Source organism: Echinococcus granulosus, assembly GCF_000524195.1.
Source record: "Echinococcus granulosus chromosome Unknown EG_S00073, whole genome shotgun sequence".
Taxonomy (NCBI): Eukaryota; Metazoa; Platyhelminthes; class Cestoda; order Cyclophyllidea; family Taeniidae; genus Echinococcus; species Echinococcus granulosus.
Genome location: NW_020170453.1, coordinates 380,072 through 399,471, shown reverse-complemented (window position 1 = coordinate 399,471; position 19,400 = coordinate 380,072). Strand labels below are relative to the sequence as shown.

Sequence of the window (19,400 nt, the reverse complement as noted above, 5' to 3'; positions counted from 1 at the left end):
ACTATATTTCTCAGCCACAATTTGAAGTCAATGCGATTCTTGAAGGGGTGAATAGTCCGTCGTTGATGTCAACATCTCAGCATTCACAGTCAAGGAACAAAAAGACTGGTTGGTCGATGACATCCTTAGTTGTGGAATACGATAGTGGTTTATCCCTCGGTATTGGTGAAGCGCCACTTTTGTACTATGAATTACCCCCCTTGTACCTCGCTGGGTGGGCTGGCCTTTGGGGCTATGCCAAAGAATCGTAGTGGTGTTGGCTTAGGGTTTGCTCTCTACTCAGAGGGCAACAGCGTCACAAATTCAAGCCATAGATTTGGAACTTTAAACCAATCTTTACGATCTGGGCATTAAAAACCACGAACTTAAGGAGGAAAACAAAGCATAAAATTGCAATATGATAGCGAAGTAACTGCTTTAGGCAAAGGTCTCCAAAACAGGACATTATCAAATGAATCCATTTCAAGCTATTTCTATGTTTGCTCTGTTTAAAAACCATCCATTTTATAAACAATCAACCGGCTTTCTTGACACACAAAGGCAATTATATTGCTGTATATGCTAAAAACTTTGGTTCTCCATTAGTAAAATTGAGCAAATTTAGCAAAACTGTTGAGCACAAACGTTTTGGTAGTATGCCGACATATTCTTGTAAGCTTAAAGAGGCTCACACATATGAGATTTTTTAGAAATCAAAGCTCAATCAAATAATTTCTTTTGGACTTGAGAGAAGTTCGCTAGAATCACAAGTGCTGACAATGCTCCATTATTTGTTAATTTAGCAACGCATCCGATAAATTTGGCTAAATAACCCGTTGTTGCTTTTCCTTAAATTTGTATAATTTTAATAAAAACTGTCACGAGTTCATTTCAATAAGCTGCCGTCCACTTCTGGCTCAAAGGTCGTTCGTGTGAGCGATTTATAAGGGCCTCCATTGCTGTTAGGTGTTTCGCTTGTGTGCTTGGTTGCTTGCCTTGCAATGGCTCCCACTCTGGCTTACTGGGATATCAGAGGGGTGAGTGCAACACTTTTCTTGCAGCTGAATACTTACGAAATGAGGTCAGCCGTAATTGGACTCATTGTGGCAATGTTTTTTAACAATAAATCTAGAAAGGATGTGAATCATTTTGTGAACCCTAGATTTCGGTGCGCTATTGGCTATTCGTTGTTTAAGTCCATCGAGTCCTGTTTACAGCTGCTCAGGGATGATTTCGCACATCTTTTTTATTGATCTGTTTTCCGTTTAGCTTGCGGAACAGAGTCGACTTCTGCTGAAGTACTTGGAAGTCGAGTACGATGACAAGCGATATAAGATTGGTTCGAGTAAGTGCGAGTGGTTTGTGCTTAATCTGCCCTCTCCAGCTCCAACTTTTGATCGTAGTGCATGGCTGTCGGAGAAGTTCTCTTTGGGTCTCGACTTTCCCAATGTAGGTTCGCCCCTTCATGTTCCATCCACAACTAATGTCTCTGATAGTTGCCCTACTACATTGACGGCGACTTCAAGTTGACTCAGTCAGGGGCTATTTTGGAATATATTGCTGATAGACACGGCATGAGTGAGTTGGTTTGAGTTGTCATCGCTTAAGGCATTTTGCCCGGTTTTGTTGACTTGTTCGTATTTATGTTGTGATATGTTTGAATTGCAGTTCCCGATTGCAAAAAGCGACGGGCAGTGCTGCACATGCTTCAATGCGAGGTTGTGGATTTGCGCATGGCGTTTACGAGGACTTGTTATAGTCCCGATTTTGTAAGTCGATTCTCTTCGAAAACATTGATGAAAATTGACCATCTTGAGTGACATTTAAACTCTGGTCTCTTTTCATATCCACGAATGGCACAGGAGAAGTTGAAGCCAGGTTTATTTGAGACGCTGGCTCAGAAACTGCCGAACTTTGAGGCGTATTTGGGTGAGAAGGAATGGCTCACTGGTGATAAGGTGCGTGTATTTCCATCACCTCTCTCTCGCCTGACTATTTGCAGTCGATATTTTACTGTGATTCCACTACTTGTGGCCAGTTTACTGATAGTTGCTAAGCCTGTATGGTAGTTTTGAGGTGATTAATGTGTACTGCTTTGCTGTAGTCAACTCTACGAATGGGGGAATGTGTCAACACTGATGTTGCCCCTTGTGTTTGCAGATCAACTATCCCGACTTTAGTCTATGCGAGCTGTTGAACCAGCTGATGAAGTTTGAGCCAACGTGTCTCGAGAAGTATCCCAGACTGAAGGCCTACTTGTCGCGTTTTGAGGTAAATGGATGGGCTGCTTGCGAGTGGTAGAGGTGTGGGTGTGGGTGGAGGCCCAAGGCTTCCAAGTTTTGAGGTGATTTTATCCTTTGTAGAACTTGCCTGCATTGAGGGACTACATGGCTTCGAAGGAGTTCAAGACTCGTCCATGCAATGGAGCAAGTGCAAAATGGCGTGGTGACTGTTAGGTGACTGTCCTTGTTGAGGTGTTGCTGCTTCCGCTTTTTACCGTTGTTGTGCTTGATAGCGTTAATTGTTTTAATAATATATGCGGCAAAATTTGTTGACTGTGTGTTAAGACTGCACTTTTGTACTGCTTGAAGGTTGGATGGAGGAAGGGAGGGACGAGGGGGGTGGAATGCATCTACTTACCAGACGGAAAAGTGGCCGGATACGCTTTGTCCCCTCAAGCACTGCTATCTTTTCTGGTATTCAAGGCTGCACTACAAAAGCTCTTCCCGCTCTGATGGGGACTCGGTTTAAACAAAATTATTTTGTTAACCTGATTATGCTAACGCTTCTGTTAAGAACGTGAGTTCAAGGTGGATATTTTGGCCTTTTTTAACGCCACCAGCAAATCGACTTCGGTGATAGTGGTGCTACTAGATGCACAGATGAAAGCGATTACGTCGGGGCCTCGCATCCACGCATGTTATGCTTGATGAGGATTTTCTTTAACCTTTGTTGGTGTTTTGAGGTGTTGTGTGTCACCGTGGTTGCGAGCCCCCATCGTGTGGAATCACTCGTGTCTTGCAACCCGTATCTCATCCCAGCCTTGCGTGATGTCAACCCGTCAACTCGCCTAGCCTGCGGACACTGATTGCTGGACTTTCTGGACCGAGAGGGACGAGAGGGTCATTTGCCTCGCCAGTTTGAAATATTCTCCAAGATCACAGCCACTGGAGTGCCAAATGCTCCACCAACTGTCACCTTTAATCTACCTTGATTGTTTAGCTAGTAGCTAAATGCAAATGAGCTCCACTGCAATCCGACAAATGCTTTCTGAAATTGATCCACATCCCTTTGAAGGAGCACGGCAACCGGTGGATGGCATATGCGCGTGGCCGACGCGAAAGGTGCTGCCTGGATGAGTGATGTGCGTCACGGCGGTGGCGATAAATCTCTTCTCCACTCCGGCTAGGCTTGCAAATGGCAAACAAAGACGACAGTCCAGGCCCGCGTTCGGGGATGGGTGTGCCGCTTTGGAGTGTGTGATTTGTGCGAAAGGTGGACATGGCAATGCTGCCCTACTATGATGGCACAGTCATGCACGTCACCTGGATTTGGTGGTGTTTTGGCGACTACTCGCTGGCCGTTGTTGTGGCATTGGTTCAGTCCACATTGTAACTCCTCACCTTTGGGTTGGGACTGCTGTGTGTGATTGTGATCCACCAGACGAGGAGCGCAATCTGCCACGAAGTACGGCAGGTGGAAGATCAGGGAAAGCATGGATGGTGTGCTGTGGATTGTGAGGAACACAAACCCCTTAACTACTCCAAAAAAAGAGCTCTTGACTGACTTCGCTGGACTCCTTCTGGGTGTGGAGTGCAAAACATTGTGCCACTGCATCAAAACTCCCTCCGCACCGCGAAATTGAGTGGTTGGGGTGATCAGCGGTGCCATTGGTGTGCGGATGTCTAGACACCGCCCAAAGCCATTGGCTACTATCTCTCTTAGGCCAAGATTCTCCATATTATGCCAAGAAGTGTGTCTAAATGCCAGTTAGTAGTTCTCCTGATACTCCTTCCCCGCTGAAGGCAGTGCTCAATGCTTTGTGCGTGAAGAATCTAGAATGGGGCGTTGCATTTGTCTGGCAATGGGACTGCAGCGAGTTATCTCCTATGGCGTCTGTGGGAGCAATCTCGAACAGACCTGGCCCAGATGCTGACCAGAGTTGCTGGGTGGCTTGTAGATACCACCGCTGGGTCCTGGTTACCATCCTGTAAGACGAGAAAGGGTCTTCATTCTCTCCATCTTCAAGTAGTCGGTATCCCGGCTCCTTAAGATGGCTGATTTCGGTGCAGTGGGAGGGATGATTCGACCTTCAATGCGCAGTAATCCATCAGACGTAAGTGAAAGTTCCCATCAGCGTTTGCAGTGGTGCGTTATGCTTCTTTGTTCAGCCTTTTTCTAATTCCATGTCAATACTTGCGTGGGCCAGTGGCTGCAATACCTCGCGAAATCGGTGGTGGATCTGCATTGAGGCAATGAAGGGTTCGGCCTCCTCGACGGTGGCTTTTTGAGTCGCAAAATCGGCGTGTGAAATGATTGGGGCACTGCAGTGTCAAAGACCGTAGGAGTAATCAGCCAGCCATTGTTGAAGCTTTGAAGCAGAGAACTTTGACAACGACTTGTATATGTCAAGACCTCATGTTCAGAGTCACGTGTGAAGACTGTATCCCACAGCTAATTGTGCAGTCTCCTAGCAGACCCCGAAATACGACTAGTGCCCCTACTTTGTGTCTGGACATAGCCCCACTCGGCAGAGCTAGTCCTTCAAAGCATCCGCGAGACAGGACGTCCACCTTACTCTGGCGCTGTGCTCTGAAGGAACGAAAATTTCTGGAACGGTAATTATTAGGATCCATTTTTGGTCAAAGTGGTTTCTGTGATGAGGCTGACTTGACTGGTGGCAGCAGCAACAAGCTCGAGATAACCAATTAGGACTTGTGGGTTCTAAACCACTACATGGCATCTGGCTGGCGTTTTAGTTCACCATAAATATGACACGTGGCGCCCTGCAAGCGACAGGTTGGATAAAACTGCTCCAAGTGGCAGAAATTACACTTGTTGCATCACCTTGCGACATTAGGCCTAGCGCCTTATTGTGCCGGGCTTTTGGTGACATCTTTGAGCAGCTAGATCTGCCAAGAGGCTGCTTTTATTATCAGTGCCCCTTTATTTGTCTATGACAATTTCACGCCCCTGAATGAGGAACAGGCAGGAGCCCTCTCCACCCTGATTACCACCCCTCCACCGCTGGTTTCACGTCTCTCGTCTCTCCCTCTGCCATAGCTACGCCATTCACAGACGCCTGCTGCTTTACAATGTCTATAGGGACTGGTATTTATCGATTTTTTGGTGGGAGAAGGAAAATGAATATTGAGGAAAGAGGACTTGTGTGTGGGAGCATCGATTTATCGATCCGTGAATTGTATTTGCTGACTCGCCAAGGGGGTGGGTGGTCTGGAGAGGGAACAACAACGCTAGGGGGCAAACGTTGCGCTACAACCAACCAAACGAAATCGATGCCATGACAACCGACAACTTCTGGCCAAGGCGCAATCCGCGTTTGTCCGACACGATAGAATAGCTGGAGGGGAGACGCTGTTGTCACATCAGGCGGGAATCTGCAGGGAGAGGGAAAGTAAAAGCGAATAATAAAGAGGCGAGAAGGAAACGCAAAATGTGGACTTGAAGGTGGTGAGGGTGAATGGCGTCCGTCGGCGAGGGAAGACGGCTGGCGGAAGAGCAGGCAGAGTGGAAATCAGAAGGAGTGGAGTCGGAGGAGAAGGAGGATCATGAAGATGTTACTAAAGCAGCATCGGGTTGGCAGATGACGAAGGAGCTGTTGAGGAGCAGCTGGAGAGAAGAAAAGGAGGTCGTAATTGACTACTTTAGGTGACAAATAAAAGGTGGATGGAAGGGAGGGAGAGGGAGAGAGAGTCCATCACTCACACGAGGCCATCTCAATCCGTAGCCCTCCACCGTCCATGACGTTGCGTCCGAGAGTGTTGTTGTAGTACTCCACTACCATTTCTTCGTCGTCTGCATTGCTACTATTCTGGGGCGACGCAGTAGTGGTCTGTAGGCATAGAAGGATGACAAGTGTCAGCGCTAGTGCGGATTTTGTTGAGATACAGAGCATCAAAATGGAGAGCTAAGAAGAGGGGGAAGAGTGTGGTGAAAACTTGACATTGTCAAGATGGCACATTTGAAAGGCCCGTCTCCATCAGCGGCGCAAATCGATGAGACCTGTGCCAGCAGTCCACGATGATTTGGGGCTGCTCTGTCGAAAATGCGTTCCTTTCCAAGTTCTGTTGTGGCGTTTTCGTATATGATGAAATGGTGCTTTAGTCAGCCATTTTCATTCCGTAGAGGACAGTCGTGTGCCTAGAGTCTCCGATTAAGGACCTGTCTAATCAAATCTTCTTCAGAATTCGTTTTGTGTTTTGGATTGTTGTCTGTTACATTTGACCGCTTTTGCAGGCGATCATCGTCTATCTTCGTCAACATCGTCTGGAGACTACCGAGACCAAATGCTGTCCTCCCATCCTACCCTCAGTGGATCATTCCGGAATGGTCTTATGTCCTCCCTCTATTGAAAAATGGCAAAAGATTGCAAAGGCGATGTTTTCGTCCAGCGTGGTGTCAGAGGCCGAAATGTGTGGACCAATGTAACCATTATGCGGCGACGTGACATCCGCTGAGAATATAAACAAAGGACTTGACTGTCTGTCAGGCTGTAGCCAATGACTAGGTGTACACACTAAGCGATTGCTGACCTCATAGGAGAAGCAAAGCGCTATTAACATGCGCCGCCTGTGTCACGTATGTATGACACCCAATTTTGATCCTCCAGGTAGGTGTCACATACATGCAGACTACTTTGCATTGGTTTGGAGCAACTAAAGCTGGTTCAAGAAGTAGAAACAGTGTAATTACGTCTGATACAATTATTTTTTGTTTTAGACCCTATTGTTGCCTCAGGAACAAACACCAATTCAATGGGAGCGTATTTTGCGCTCTGCGGTGACCATTTATCTTCAAACATCACCTCTAACAGCAAATATGTTGAAAGCGATTTTGATTCCGAACGCAAGATAAAAGGGCGGTTAGCTACACCATGAGGGAAACGGAATACCTGCATAGGTCCTACAGTTGTCTCGAGGATTGTCAATTTCCATTCCGACGAGTTACATGTCAATGTCGGATTGCCTGAAACTGACAAACTGCTCCTCCCCGAGGCTACATTATCGGCAATTTGACAAAGTCCAATTTCGATATTGTCCAGCTGATGTGTGTAGTGTTTGGTTGATATAACAATGCATTTTCACTTCCTCGTTATGATAAATCATGATCCCACTTTTGTTAATTCAATTCAGAAATAAGCTTTAGGGGGAATATGTGACGGAGGAGGCGAAAAACTTAGTATGAAACAGCTAGGTTTAGAAAAACTTGCGTCTGACGCATGGAAAAGAGGAGAATAATCTAGAGGTGTTTGAAGTAGTAAGGCTGTAATCCCTAGCAAGCTCCTTTCCCTAATATGTCTCAGGCTTGAGTCGAGCTGAACAGTCCACACGAGGTACGCTGGATTCCAAATTATGCTCCCCACAATTGACAAAAAGTGTAAAATAAATGGGACAAGAGGATACCTCGTATATCTACAATGCCTGTTTTATAATTTGCCACGCTCTTTATAGCACGATTTGGCGATAACAATTTTGTCTTAAGGTAGTGATAAATACATTCAAATTTTTCCTTAGCGACGAGAATACTGCCATGAATAGACGGTGGAATGGAGCGCACGACACCTCTCAGTCAATAGTCACCATAATTAAAGCTAAGTTATGAATAAATGTGATTACGCGTAATGTGCAAAAATTCAAGGCTCAAGCTGAATATCTGGGACGTGAATTGGATTATTTGGAAACAAGGCAAGTTGTGTTTAATATAATTGCCAGTTTATGCTGAATTTTCCAGTATCAAGGCTGATTACCCACCTCCTTTTTACTAAGCAATTCAAAATTATACGCGGTCAAGTATAAAAAAATTATTTTGACGGGCTGCACTCACTCCTTTTTACTTGAGGTGGAAATATAGGCAGAAATGGTCACCGGCTGTGTGTTGGCAAGCCAATAATTTCATTAAACTACTAGGCTGTTGAGAATTTTATTAAAGCAGTGTGTTTTAATATGCTGCTGCTTATGCATTTTGAGTTGGCTAACAAGGCCATTGGGAAGAGGAATATACAAAGAAAGTCGGTGAGGAGGTCGGCTTCGTTAGCTTGCCTTCGTGACTGCACTGTGATGGCGCCTACTCTGGGTTAATGGGATATCAGAGGGGTGAGTGCAACCCGTTTCTTGTAGCAGAATACTTGCTAAATAAATTGAGTAGAAATTGGAACCGAAGTGACTACTTTAATTGATGCTAGACATAGAAGCAGCATCATTTCATCTGTCACCTTGAAATTTTATCGCTACATATCCTACACGTCATTTAGGTGAATTGAAAAGTATATGTAGCTACAGGGGGGAACTGGGGTAGCTTTCTAAACTTATTTGGTTGATATTGTCTAGCTTGCGCAGCAGTCATCTTCTATTGAAGTACATGGGGGTGGAGTACGATGACAAGCGATATAAGTATGGTCCAGGTAAGCAGGAGTGGTTCGCGTCTTAGCCACCATTTTCAGGTCCGACCTTCGATCGTAGTGCATGGCTGTCAGAGAAGTTTTCGTTGGGTCTCGACTTTCCCAATGTAGGTGGTCCCTTCATGTTCCATCCACAACCAACGTCTCATATATTTGCCCTACTACAATGACGGCGACTTCAAGTTGATTCAGTCAGGAGCTATTTTGGAGTACATTGCTGATAGACACGGTATGAGTGAGTTGGTTTGGGCTGTCACCGGTCAAATCATTCAAACTGACTTTGTTGAGTTATCCGTATTGATGTTGTAGTGTGTGTTTGCATTGCAGTTCCCAATTGCAAGAGACGACGTGCGGTGCTACACATGCTTTAGTGCGAGGCTATGGATTTGCGCATGTCCTTTGTAATGACTTGCTATAATCCTGATTTTGTAAGTCGATTTTCTTTAAAAATATTCATGAAAAATCCGCAGTGTTGAGTCATTTCTGAAGTCCGATTTCCTTCGATTTCTCCGATTGGGCAGGAGAAGTTGAAGCCCGGCTTCTTGGAGACGCTGTCACAGAAACTGCCGAACTTTGGGGCATACTTGGGTGAGAAGGACTGGCTTACTGGTGACAAGGTGCGTGTATTTCCATCACCTGTCTTCTTTATTTGTATTCTTTTCTGCAGTTCTGATTCCTTTGTTACGTAGATGTTAGATGATGAGTAAGTTAGAGTGTTTATCGATGCCTAGTCGGCATTTCGTTGGTATTGTTACTTCAGTAATTGTATGGCGACTGTTATGCCTTACGTGGTTGGTGGTAGGGTGTCAATGCAAATGTTACCCCTATTGTGTGCAGATCAACTATCCGGACTTCAATCTGTGTGAATTGTTGAACCAGCTGAGGAAGTTCGAGCCAAGTTGTCTGGAGATGTATCCCAAACTGCAGTCGTACTTGACGCGTTTTGAGGTAGATGGATGGAGTGCTTGCGAGTGGCGGATGTGGGTGTGGGTGTGGGTGGAGATCTCGTCTACTGAGATTGTATGTTATGTTTCGCCTTGCAGAACTTGCCTGCATTGAGGGAGTACATGGCTTCGAAGGAGTTCAAGACGCGTCCTTGCAATGCACCGATTGCAAAATGGGTCGGTGGCTGTTAGGTGATTGTCCTTGTTGTTATGGTGCTGCTGCTTCCACTCCTTGCCATTGTTTTGCTTGTTGTCATGAGTGGTTTGATCAATAAATTGGGTTGGAGTTAGTCGCAGCGGAGTGCTCAGATGGTCCTGTTGAAGTGATTGAGGGAGGAAGGGTTGAAGCGATGAGATTAATTGCATCACAGAAGTCATGACTTCGTTGGTTGTGTTGGCTGTGGTTTGTCCAGGCAGCAAAAGTCCTGTAATACCATTGCTGCCTGTGTTGAGGTTTTCTGCTAGAATAGATGTTGTCTTCGACGTGGAAGGTCGCTGTCATTGCTGTTTGACATTTTGCTTGTCACTTTTGGGAAAGGAGTGCACCTAAGGTGCCTCCGTGTTGCCCTTCTTTTATGACATTGTCGTCTTATTTGCGACAGCGCAATTTACTCTCTTGGCAGCAACTCGCTGGCCTTTGTCATAGCTTTGACGCGGTGTTCGCTGTAATTCAAGCAGTCATTTAGACAGCGTGCGTCTGCCTTCGTGTTGTTTGATACTCGTGGTAGTGGTTCACCGAAATTGGAGTGGTGGGTGCGATGTACGTGTTTCACCATGAAGTGAGTTCTCTATCTTCCAAACGCGATCTGACAGGTAACGCGAGATGGTGTAAGAAGGAGGCCAAAAGACCGTAGAAGGTATTAACGTAGAGAGCGATTTCGCGAATGCATTGGAATCCGTGGACTTGACTAACAGGACAAATTTAATGCAGCAGAAAGCAGTGTCGAATTGCTTTTGGTTCCTGCTGGTGGGCCCATGTCACCGGAAGGGTAAAACTAGCGTGGAAAAAGAAGTATGGCGCCGTGGGATTCATCATTTTAGCTGAAGTCTATGAGGGAGTGGAGGTTTTTGTTAGCCATGCCACTACTCTTCCCATTTCTCAGCTTTTGCCTTTCGTCAGAAGTTCTGCTCCTCGTAGTAACTCTGGATATACGCTAGTTGATGAGTGTGTCTTCCGTGGAGGCAACTGTCACCTGCGAAGTCTCACATCCATTCAACATCGTTCCCTTAATTTGACAGCACTTCTGCTGGTTCTAGATAAGGTGCGCTCATTCCAGGAACCACGCCTCAGCTGGACTCCTTCTGGGTGTGGAACGCACACCGTTATGCTACTGCGTCCGAGATCCTTCCACACTACATCCAAGTCCACTGAAATTGAGTTAATTCAGTGTTTAAGGTGCTGGTGGGTTGTTAACGTGCAGATCCCGCCTGAAAGCTTCCTTTAGCATCACTCTTCGGCTACGCTTCTGCACTATACAAAGGAATGCATCCAACTGGCATTCGATAATGCTCTTGATACCCCTTCCTCGCTGAAGACGGTGCGTAATGCGCAGTGAGAGTGAAAATTCTTTGAATGGGACGTTGCGTATGTCTGGGGATGCAGTTGCAACAGTCATCACCTTGGTATCGACAGGTTGGATGAGACTGCTGATGGGCCGCTTTTACCATCAGTACCCCTTTATTTGTCCACTACAACTTCGCATCGTCCCGAATGAGGAACATGCAGGAGCCCTCCAACCCCAGACACAACCTCTCCATGACTAAAATCGTGCCTCTCTTCTCTTTCTCTCTGCCATAGTAACGCCATTTACAGACTTCTGTTGCTTTACGACGCTTCTAGGGACTGGCATTTAATAAGTCGTAAGGCATAAATTGGCTTTCCGAGGGATTCCCACAGCAAACCAAGCTCCCCATTCCAAATTTTTGAATGTTATTACCATTGTGCAACCCTCATTTGCATTCCTTCCTGTGCTTTGAATTCTTCCCTATTAGGTTTGGCCACCTCTGCCAATGATCACCATCTTTCTTCGTTAACATCGTCTGGAGACTGCAGAGACGTTACGCTCGTTCACTTGACAAATGGCTTTTCCCTATCCCGCCGCCAATAAATTATTCCGGAATGGTCTTATCTCCTCCCTCTATTGAGCTGTGGCGATTCCACACATCGGGCGTGGTATTAGAGGCCGAAATGCATGGACCAATGCAACCACTATGCGGCGACATGATATCTGCTGTGAATGTCAATAAAGGACTTAACTGCCTGTCAGGCTGTAGCCAATGATCAGGTGTACACACTAGGTGATTGCCGACCACACAGGAAAGGCAATACATTCGTAACATGTGCCACCTGTGTCACACATATGTGACGCCTGACTGTTATTGCCTGGATCGGTGCCACAGACCCTGACAATGCATACTTTCAAGACGATCTTGAGATCAAAGACCAGACAAACAGGTGGATTTCAACATCACGAATGAAGCAGAATAACTGCATAGTTCCTACGTTCTTCTCGAGGTTTGTCGATTTTCATTCTGACGAATTAAAGATCAAGGTCGGGTTGCCTTCAACCGACTAACTGCTCCTGCCTAAAGCCACATTGTCAGCAAGTTGACAAAGTCAGATTTTGCTAGGAACTATCTCGGGTATTTCTCAAATAAATTGTGAGATGTTCGGCTGGAGCTAAACGACTAAGGCCCCAGCCTGAAGCAATGAGTTGTTTAAGGTCTTTTACTAGTCTCATGGCCCATTTTTGAATAATTTAAGCGCAAAATACGTCTAGCTTGTTTTTGGGATCTGTCTCGGGCTTAGGTCGAGCACTGCAGCCCTCACACAAGTTGCAACAACTTCAAACTTATGCTTCCAAACCTCGTTAAATGAATTTATGACACTCAGATGGAAGGACCTCCGTGTATCTACACCCCATTCTAGATGAGAGGCCACTCTCTCTATGATACAACCTAGTAAAATGGTTCTATCCCGAGTTTATGAAAAATGCGTCCAAACTGCGCAACATAGGCGGGATCGCTGTCATGGATAGCTGGTGGGGCGGGTTGCACAAAGCCCGCCAAATCGTGGTCGCTGTAATTAAAGTCAAGTAGAAACAACCGCAGTCATAAGTGATGTCTTTGACCAAAAACTATAACTGAATATCCGGAAGGAGAAACGGTCCCTTTAAAACAAATTACGTGCATCAAGTAAATACGCTATTTCATGCTGATCTTTTTTGTATTAAGGCCACTCAATAATTTATTTCGTAGGTTTTTTATTAAAAAGATAAGGGGTTCAAATATGGCAGACAGAATTTACAAAGCATCCTCTCTGATTTAATATGAAATTATAATGGAATCGAAAATTATTCAGGCCCTGTGATATCACTGTGCTGATTCTAACAACCTAAAAACAAACTGCGCAATTGCATGAAATTCAAATGCCTAAGGTGTATTTTATTATGGTAGTTTATTTTAATACGCTGCTGCTCATGCATTTTGGGTCGGCTTTTAAGGCCATCCAGACGAGCACTACATAGTGGGCTCCATTTGGGGCGAAGATTCCGTTTTCTTGTCCGCGTGAGTGCACCGTGATGGCGCCTACTTTGGGTTATTGGGATATCAGAGGGGTAGGTGCCACATGCATCTTGCAGCAAATTACTCACGAAATGGAGACAGTGCAAATTGGGTTAATAGTGACAGCTCTAATTGATATTAAACTTAAAAGCGGCATCATTCGATCTGTAAACATCATTTCTATTGCTACATCTCTCATTTGTCGCTAAAATCAGCTGAAGACTCTATACACTTGCCTGGCGGCGATTCTATGCGCCTTTTCTCTTTCCCTATTTTGCCTAGCTTGCGGAACAGAGTCGACTTCTGCTGAAATACCTGGGAGTAGAGTTTCATGACAAACGATACAAGTGTGGTCCATGTAAGCGCGAGTGTTTCGTGTCCTATCCGTACTCACTAGCTCCAACTTTCGATCGTAGTGCATGGCTGTCGGAGAAGTACTCGCTGGATCTCGACTTCCCTAATGTAGGTAGCCTCTCCCTGTTCAAAGTAGAACGAATATCCTTCATAGTTACCCTATTATATCGACGGTGATTTCAAGTTGACTCAATCTGGGGCTATTTTGCAGTACATTGGTGATAAACACGGCATGGGTGAGTTTGTATTGCTCTTCTTCAAGTCATTCTGTCTGATGTTGAGCTGTTCACTTTACTTTGTGCTCCGCTTGCATTGTAGTTCCCGATTGCAAAAAGCAACGCGCGGTGCTGCACATGCTTCAATGCGAGGTTGTGGATTTGCGCGTGGCGTTCGTACATACTTGTTATAGTCCAGATTTTGTAAGTTTTGCCTTTTGAAAAGTAAGTGGGAGTCCACAAATGTCGGTTTACTCCTAAACCCTGTTACCCTTTCTCTTTTACAATTTTCACAGGCGAAATTGACTCCAAAATTCTTGGAGACCCTTGCGGAGAAGCTCCTTAACTTTGAGACATTTTTGGGCGAAAAGGAGTGGCTTACTGGTGAAAAGATGGGTGCATTTCCACCTTCTATCTACTTGTAATCATTTTCCTCTCTTCTTTTGCTTCTTACAGCCAGTTGGTTTGTGGCTGTTGGACATGTAAGATGGTCTCTAGGTGCACTATCAGCATTCTTCGGTATTGACTGTTTAGCAGATGTGGAGGGATTTTGTTCTTGCCATGGTTGGCTGTAGGATGTACCAATGCCGATGTTGTCTCTTTTATTTGTAGATTAATTATCCCGACTTTAGTTTGTGTGAGCTGCTGAACCAGCTGGCGAAGTTTGAGCCAACGTGTCTGGCGAAGTATCCCAAACTGCAGGCCTACTTGTCACGTTTCGAGGTAATTGGATAGATTGTTCGGCATTGGTAGAAGCCCGAGTTTGGATCTTGGACACTGAGATCGGAGGTAATGTTTTCTTTGTAGAACTTGCCTGCACTGAAGAATTACATGACTTCGAAGGAGTTCAATACAATTTCTTGCCATGGACCAAGTGCACATTGGCGTGGTGACCATTAGACGAATGTCCATGCTTTGGTGTTACTTCTTTCGCTTAATTCTATGAGCCTTCTAATAACTAATTGGCGTTAAATTATATCAACGTTAAGTTCTTAGACTGGGCTTTTGGAATGGTTGGAGGAGGGAGAAAGGAGGGAAGTCGGAACGCAGAATGTGTGTCTGGGGGCTTCTGTTGACATCGGCTTGTGATTGTGTTGCTTACATCAAGAGTGAGAAGAAAAGAATTGTGATTGTTCTTTGAAGGGGAGCTGGTGATGCTGCGTGGTTAGGCGGGAGTAAGTTTGGTGTGCAGTTCGTCATTGTTCGACAAGGGGTGAACCCTAGGTGCCTTTGTGGTACCAAATCCTGTTCAGTTGGTATGATGGAGCGACAAGCGGAACTTTAGGTAGGATGGGTCTGGAGGCACTGGATGGGTGGGACGAAACGTGGCCTTGACGATGTACCTTCTCTGTATGCCCGCAGATGGGCAACTGAGTCGTCATTCCAGGCGATGGGCGTGTCGCCTTGGGGGCGTGTTTTGCAAGATGATGGCCATGCAAATTTTGCCCTACTTTGATGTCCCATTCGTTTTATATGCGGCATCTGGATTTAGTCTTTTAGCGGTAATTCGCAAGCACCTCGTGATGTCTTTCACGCAGTCCGTACTCCAATTCAAGCATCCTGTTCAGCAGTTTGCGTCTCTCTCTTCGGGGAGGAGTGCTGTGTGTGGTTGTGATCCATTAGATAAGGGATGGTAGACGACGATTCCGTGTTTAGTCTTGTCTGATCACTAAAGAGGTGTCAACAGGAAACCAAGATTTCATCTTCCTGACATGACCTTCATAGATCCTCTCCAAAGTCTTCCATGAAAAGAGATGCAGTCGGAGTAGCAAATTGCGTAATACGCAAAGCAGAAGAATGAAAAAGGTTTGGCTGAGTAAAGTGGATTAGAGAATGGCGTGGAACGTGAGGACCTCACACCCGACCGAAGTGCAGCTGGATCACTTTTGGTTGGCTGTGACACTGAAATGATAAGGGGATGTCAGACATTATGGAATCGTAATCGGAATTCACTTTGGCGTTCGTTCACTCACTTCGTGACACGGTCCATTGGGAACGTTCATATTTTGGTCTCATAAAGACGCCAAAAGTGCGTGTTACTGGGCGTGACCCTGTCAAGGATAGAGGGTAGGCAAGAGCGCATGAAGCTTGTCTGTCCGTAGTTGCTGTAAACAGGACCAGATGCACGAGTCACTCGTCATGAGGTTGTTTGCAAAGATGCTTGGCAATGGGTGCGTTCCGCACCGAGGCCCAGCGAATGCATGAAAACACTCGACAGCTGTATCGACTCATGAAGTGGGACCACATTTCCGTACCCTCGCGTGCATTGTGCGGTTGGAATGCGATTTTGATGTCAGGGGTGATGCTGCTTCCTTACCTACGACGGCACTGCACCAACTCTGTCCTCTCAAAATCCCACTGGTCGTATTTCGGTCTCGCTTTGTGCTCTTTCTGCCTCTCCACCACTAAAGTTGCGAAGGGAACTGCGTAAGCTATGAAGTCTGTCCAGAAAGGAGCTTCATGTGGCTATCCAAGGATTTAGTAAAGTAAGCTTTGGCTTTAGGCGTGATTTGGCTACCGCAGCACCAACAAAGGCGGCAGGAAATCAGTTAAACAAGACAAGAGATATGTGGTTCGTGCAGTTGTTTTTGATATTTGTAAACACACAGCACAAACCTGTGATATATTCTGGCCTGGATGCACCCTTTAGAGGACAAGCGGCAAGTCTACACCGTCCTCTAGGCTAGAGTGACCATGCTTGAGACTTTTTTATTTGTCGTGTGGACAGGATGGGTGTATGATATCTCTAGGCCGTCGTATATCCGTTTACCTGAAAAATTGCCCTTATTTACGGGAGATGTAGATAACCTTATAAACAAGGAGTCCACGCATAATATTTTGTAAATGACAAACCGTTCGGGTTCTCTTCGGAATGTTCTAATGCTGACAACGATGCTCATGAGCTTATGATGGTGGAAAATCAAAAACGACTTGTCAATTTGTCACTTATTTATCTCATGTGTTTGCAAACCAGCTCAACACAGACGCAAAAAGTGTGCTAATTTAAGGTGAAGTAGAAGCACTGAGGTGATTTGATACTTTATTTGACCCTGCTCTTAAGGTCACAGGCTCCTTAGTCTCCCCCAGGGTGCACTTCTCTCCGGCAACAGGGCTTTCACGACGTGTTATGCGGTCCCTAGTAGGAAATTAAAAAGACCAAAGATTACCAACCAAAAGTTGACTTAATGGGTGCCGAAGGTGGAAACACAAATTAAATTCACATTATAAATTAAATAGCATTGTGGTAGTGACTAACTGTGTGGTTATCGCCTAGAAGCAAATCTGTTGCTTCAACTGAACATGCATGAGGAAATGCCCTACTTCCTGCCAATTTCCCCGTGTCAATGCCGTACTCACAACTGATAAATTACTTGCTAGCAATACATTTGCGTTTGGTGGGCATCTTTACTTAATTGCCATCGAATGAGGAGTAGGCAAATACACATTCTTCCTTTGTCGCGATGCCCTCTCATTTTGCAAATCTTTTAGTCATTACTGTGTCCACTTATTTTGTTAACAATTTACTGCTTTAGATCTATTTTAAACTTTTTTTAAAGTTGTTTATTTTAGTGATTTAGTGATCTTGCACTTTAAGACAGTCCTTAAGGTCATTTGGGGGAGACTTTCGAAACGGTTTGCATTTTGAACGGGTGCCTGGGTTGTGTGCTTGCTCTTCAGCGCTGCGATGGCGCCTGTTTTGGCTTATTGGGATATCAAAGGGGTGAGTGCGGCGTGCTGCTTACTTTAGAGGGCTTATGAAATCGAGTTTATTCGAAGTCGCCCGGTGTCGCTAATGTTATTTGATAGTAGCCCTAACAGCAATGTCATTTGGTTTCTAAACTCGGGGTTTCAATGCATCAGTAGCTATTCGGCGTTCCAGACCATTGGCGACTGCTTGACGTTGTCTACAGTCACCTTTAGTGGCTTTTCTGATTTTTGTTTTATTTTGCTTAGCTTGGGGAACGGAGCCGTCTTCTGCTGAAATATGTGGGAGTCGAGTACGATGACAAGCAGTACACGTTTGGCCCAGGTAGGTAAGAGTAGTTTCTGCTTCATGCACACTCGTCAGCTCCAACACTCGATCGTAATGCATGGCTGTCAGAGAAGTTTTCGTTGGGTCTCGACTTTCCCAATGTAGGTCGGCCCTTCATGTTCCACCTCTTACTAGCGTCTCATATAGTTGCCATACTACATTGACGGCGACTTCAAGTTGACTCAGTCTGGCGCCATTTTGGAGTACATTGCTGATAGACATGGCATGAGTGAGTTGGTTTGGGTTGTCGTCCATTAGGCTTCTTTACCTGGTTATGTTGAGCTATCGGAATTCATCCTATGGTGTGTTCGAATTGCAGTTCCTAATTGTAAAAAGCGACGTGCAGTACTGCATATGCTTCAATGCGAGGTTTTTTGATCTCCAGATGTCTTTCGGTGATGTTTGCTATAGCGCCGATTGGGTAAGTCGACTCTACCAAAGCATTGGAGTTGTTTCCAAATGCTGATCTCCTTTGATTTGCATGATTGGTGCAGGAGAAGTTGAAGCCAGGTTTCATGGAGACCCTTGCACAAAAATTGACGAACTTTGAGGCCTTTTTGGACGAAAAAGTATGGCTTACTGGTGAGAAGGTTGGTGTATTTCTATCACTCCTCTATCATCTGCTACCTATTGTCTGTATTTGTTGTAGTCGTACTTTTTGTGGCCATTTGGTTGTTAGCTATTAAGTGGGTCAAATGGTTCGTTGGTGCATAATCAGCATTCCTTTGGCATTGTAGGCTCTGTGGATATGGGAGTGTGTTGTCCCTTTCATAGTTAATGGTAAGGTGTTTCAACTCAGTTGTTACCTCTTCTGTTTGTAGATCAGTTATCCCGACTTTAGTCTGTGCGAGGTGTTGATCGAGCTGAAGAAGTTTGAGCCAACGTGTTTGCAGAAGTATCCCAAACTGCAGGCCTACTTGACGCGTTTCGAGGTAAATGGGTGGACCGCTTGCGACTGGTGGAGGAGTGTGTGGAGTTCTTAGCTGTTTAGATTGGATGTCATTTTTTCCTTGTAGAACTTGCCGCAGTTGAAGGATTACATAGCTTCGAAGGAGTTCGCGGCTCGTGCATGCACTGGAGCTGATGCACACTGGCGCGGTGACAGTTAGGTGGTTCTTATTGTTGTTGCTGTTGTTGTTGTTGGGGTTTTGTCGCTTTCATTTTCCGCCATTGTTTCGTTTGATTCCTTGAGTTGTTGCATCAGTAAGCGGTGGCAAAATTTGTTGACTTTGGGTGTTAATGCTGGGCCTTTGAATGGTTGAGGGATGAACGGGTTAATGAGTACGTGACTGGGGCTTTATTGTTAGCATTCGTTTGTTGCAGTGCTGCTTGTGTTGAGGGTGGTGTGGGACTGTTGGAGATTCTCTCCTGGAAGAAGATGATGGCGGTGCGCAATTGATGGAGGGCGGGCATGTCGTCTTCGATGTGGAATGACATTGTTATCAGTGTTTGGTACTTCCCTTGGCAGTGTTGGACAAAGAATTAACCTTTAATACCTCAGTGCTATCTCAGTGCACGTGCGCACACACTGACTTGCGGCGACTGCGGACGTGCTAATGTCACCCTACTGAGATGGCACGGTTGTTTTATTAATGGCACTGGGTTTCGGTCTGTTAGCGGTTGTTGACTTGCCCTCTTCATGGATTTTGCGCTGTGCACACTGTGATTTTTGG

General features: G+C 45.5%; 4 protein-coding genes across 4 annotated transcripts; 3 read left to right on the top strand and 1 right to left on the bottom strand. All coding sequences in view use genetic code 11, as the record gives it.

Moving 5' to 3' along the window:
- Positions 1-980: 980 nt before the first annotated feature.
- EGR_07276 (Glutathione S-transferase) lies at positions 981-2,435 on the top strand (the record flags this gene model as incomplete). Its single annotated transcript, XM_024496525.1, has 8 exons — positions 981-1,016; positions 1,249-1,324; positions 1,364-1,428; positions 1,476-1,557; positions 1,648-1,748; positions 1,842-1,937; positions 2,140-2,250; positions 2,343-2,435. The coding sequence occupies 8 exons, from the start codon at positions 981-983 to the stop codon at positions 2,433-2,435; spliced, it is 660 nt and encodes a 219-aa protein (XP_024349110.1).
- Positions 2,436-5,734: 3,299 nt separating this feature from the next.
- On the bottom strand, positions 5,735-6,483 carry EGR_07275 (hypothetical protein; the record flags this gene model as incomplete). Its single annotated transcript, XM_024496524.1, has 3 exons — positions 5,735-5,829; positions 5,926-6,127; positions 6,382-6,483. The coding sequence occupies 3 exons, from the start codon at positions 6,481-6,483 to the stop codon at positions 5,735-5,737; spliced, it is 399 nt and encodes a 132-aa protein (XP_024349109.1).
- A 2,128-nt stretch (positions 6,484-8,611) lies between these two features.
- EGR_07274 (Glutathione S-transferase) lies at positions 8,612-14,594 on the top strand (the record flags this gene model as incomplete). The annotated part of the gene is made up of 14 exons (XM_024496523.1): positions 8,612-8,620; positions 8,729-8,899; positions 8,989-9,045; positions 9,139-9,234; positions 9,455-9,637; positions 9,661-9,738; positions 13,089-13,178; positions 13,408-13,483; positions 13,523-13,587; positions 13,634-13,715; positions 13,798-13,898; positions 13,991-14,115; positions 14,327-14,417; positions 14,502-14,594. 14 exons carry the CDS (start codon positions 8,612-8,614, stop codon positions 14,592-14,594), a joined length of 1,317 nt encoding a protein of 438 aa, XP_024349108.1.
- A 1,267-nt stretch (positions 14,595-15,861) lies between these two features.
- EGR_07273 (Glutathione S-transferase) lies at positions 15,862-18,836 on the top strand (the record flags this gene model as incomplete). Its single annotated transcript, XM_024496522.1, has 10 exons — positions 15,862-16,121; positions 16,198-16,266; positions 17,373-17,415; positions 17,649-17,724; positions 17,764-17,828; positions 17,875-17,964; positions 18,047-18,148; positions 18,222-18,317; positions 18,549-18,659; positions 18,744-18,836. The coding sequence occupies 10 exons, from the start codon at positions 15,862-15,864 to the stop codon at positions 18,834-18,836; spliced, it is 1,005 nt and encodes a 334-aa protein (XP_024349107.1).
- Positions 18,837-19,400: the final 564 nt, after the last annotated feature.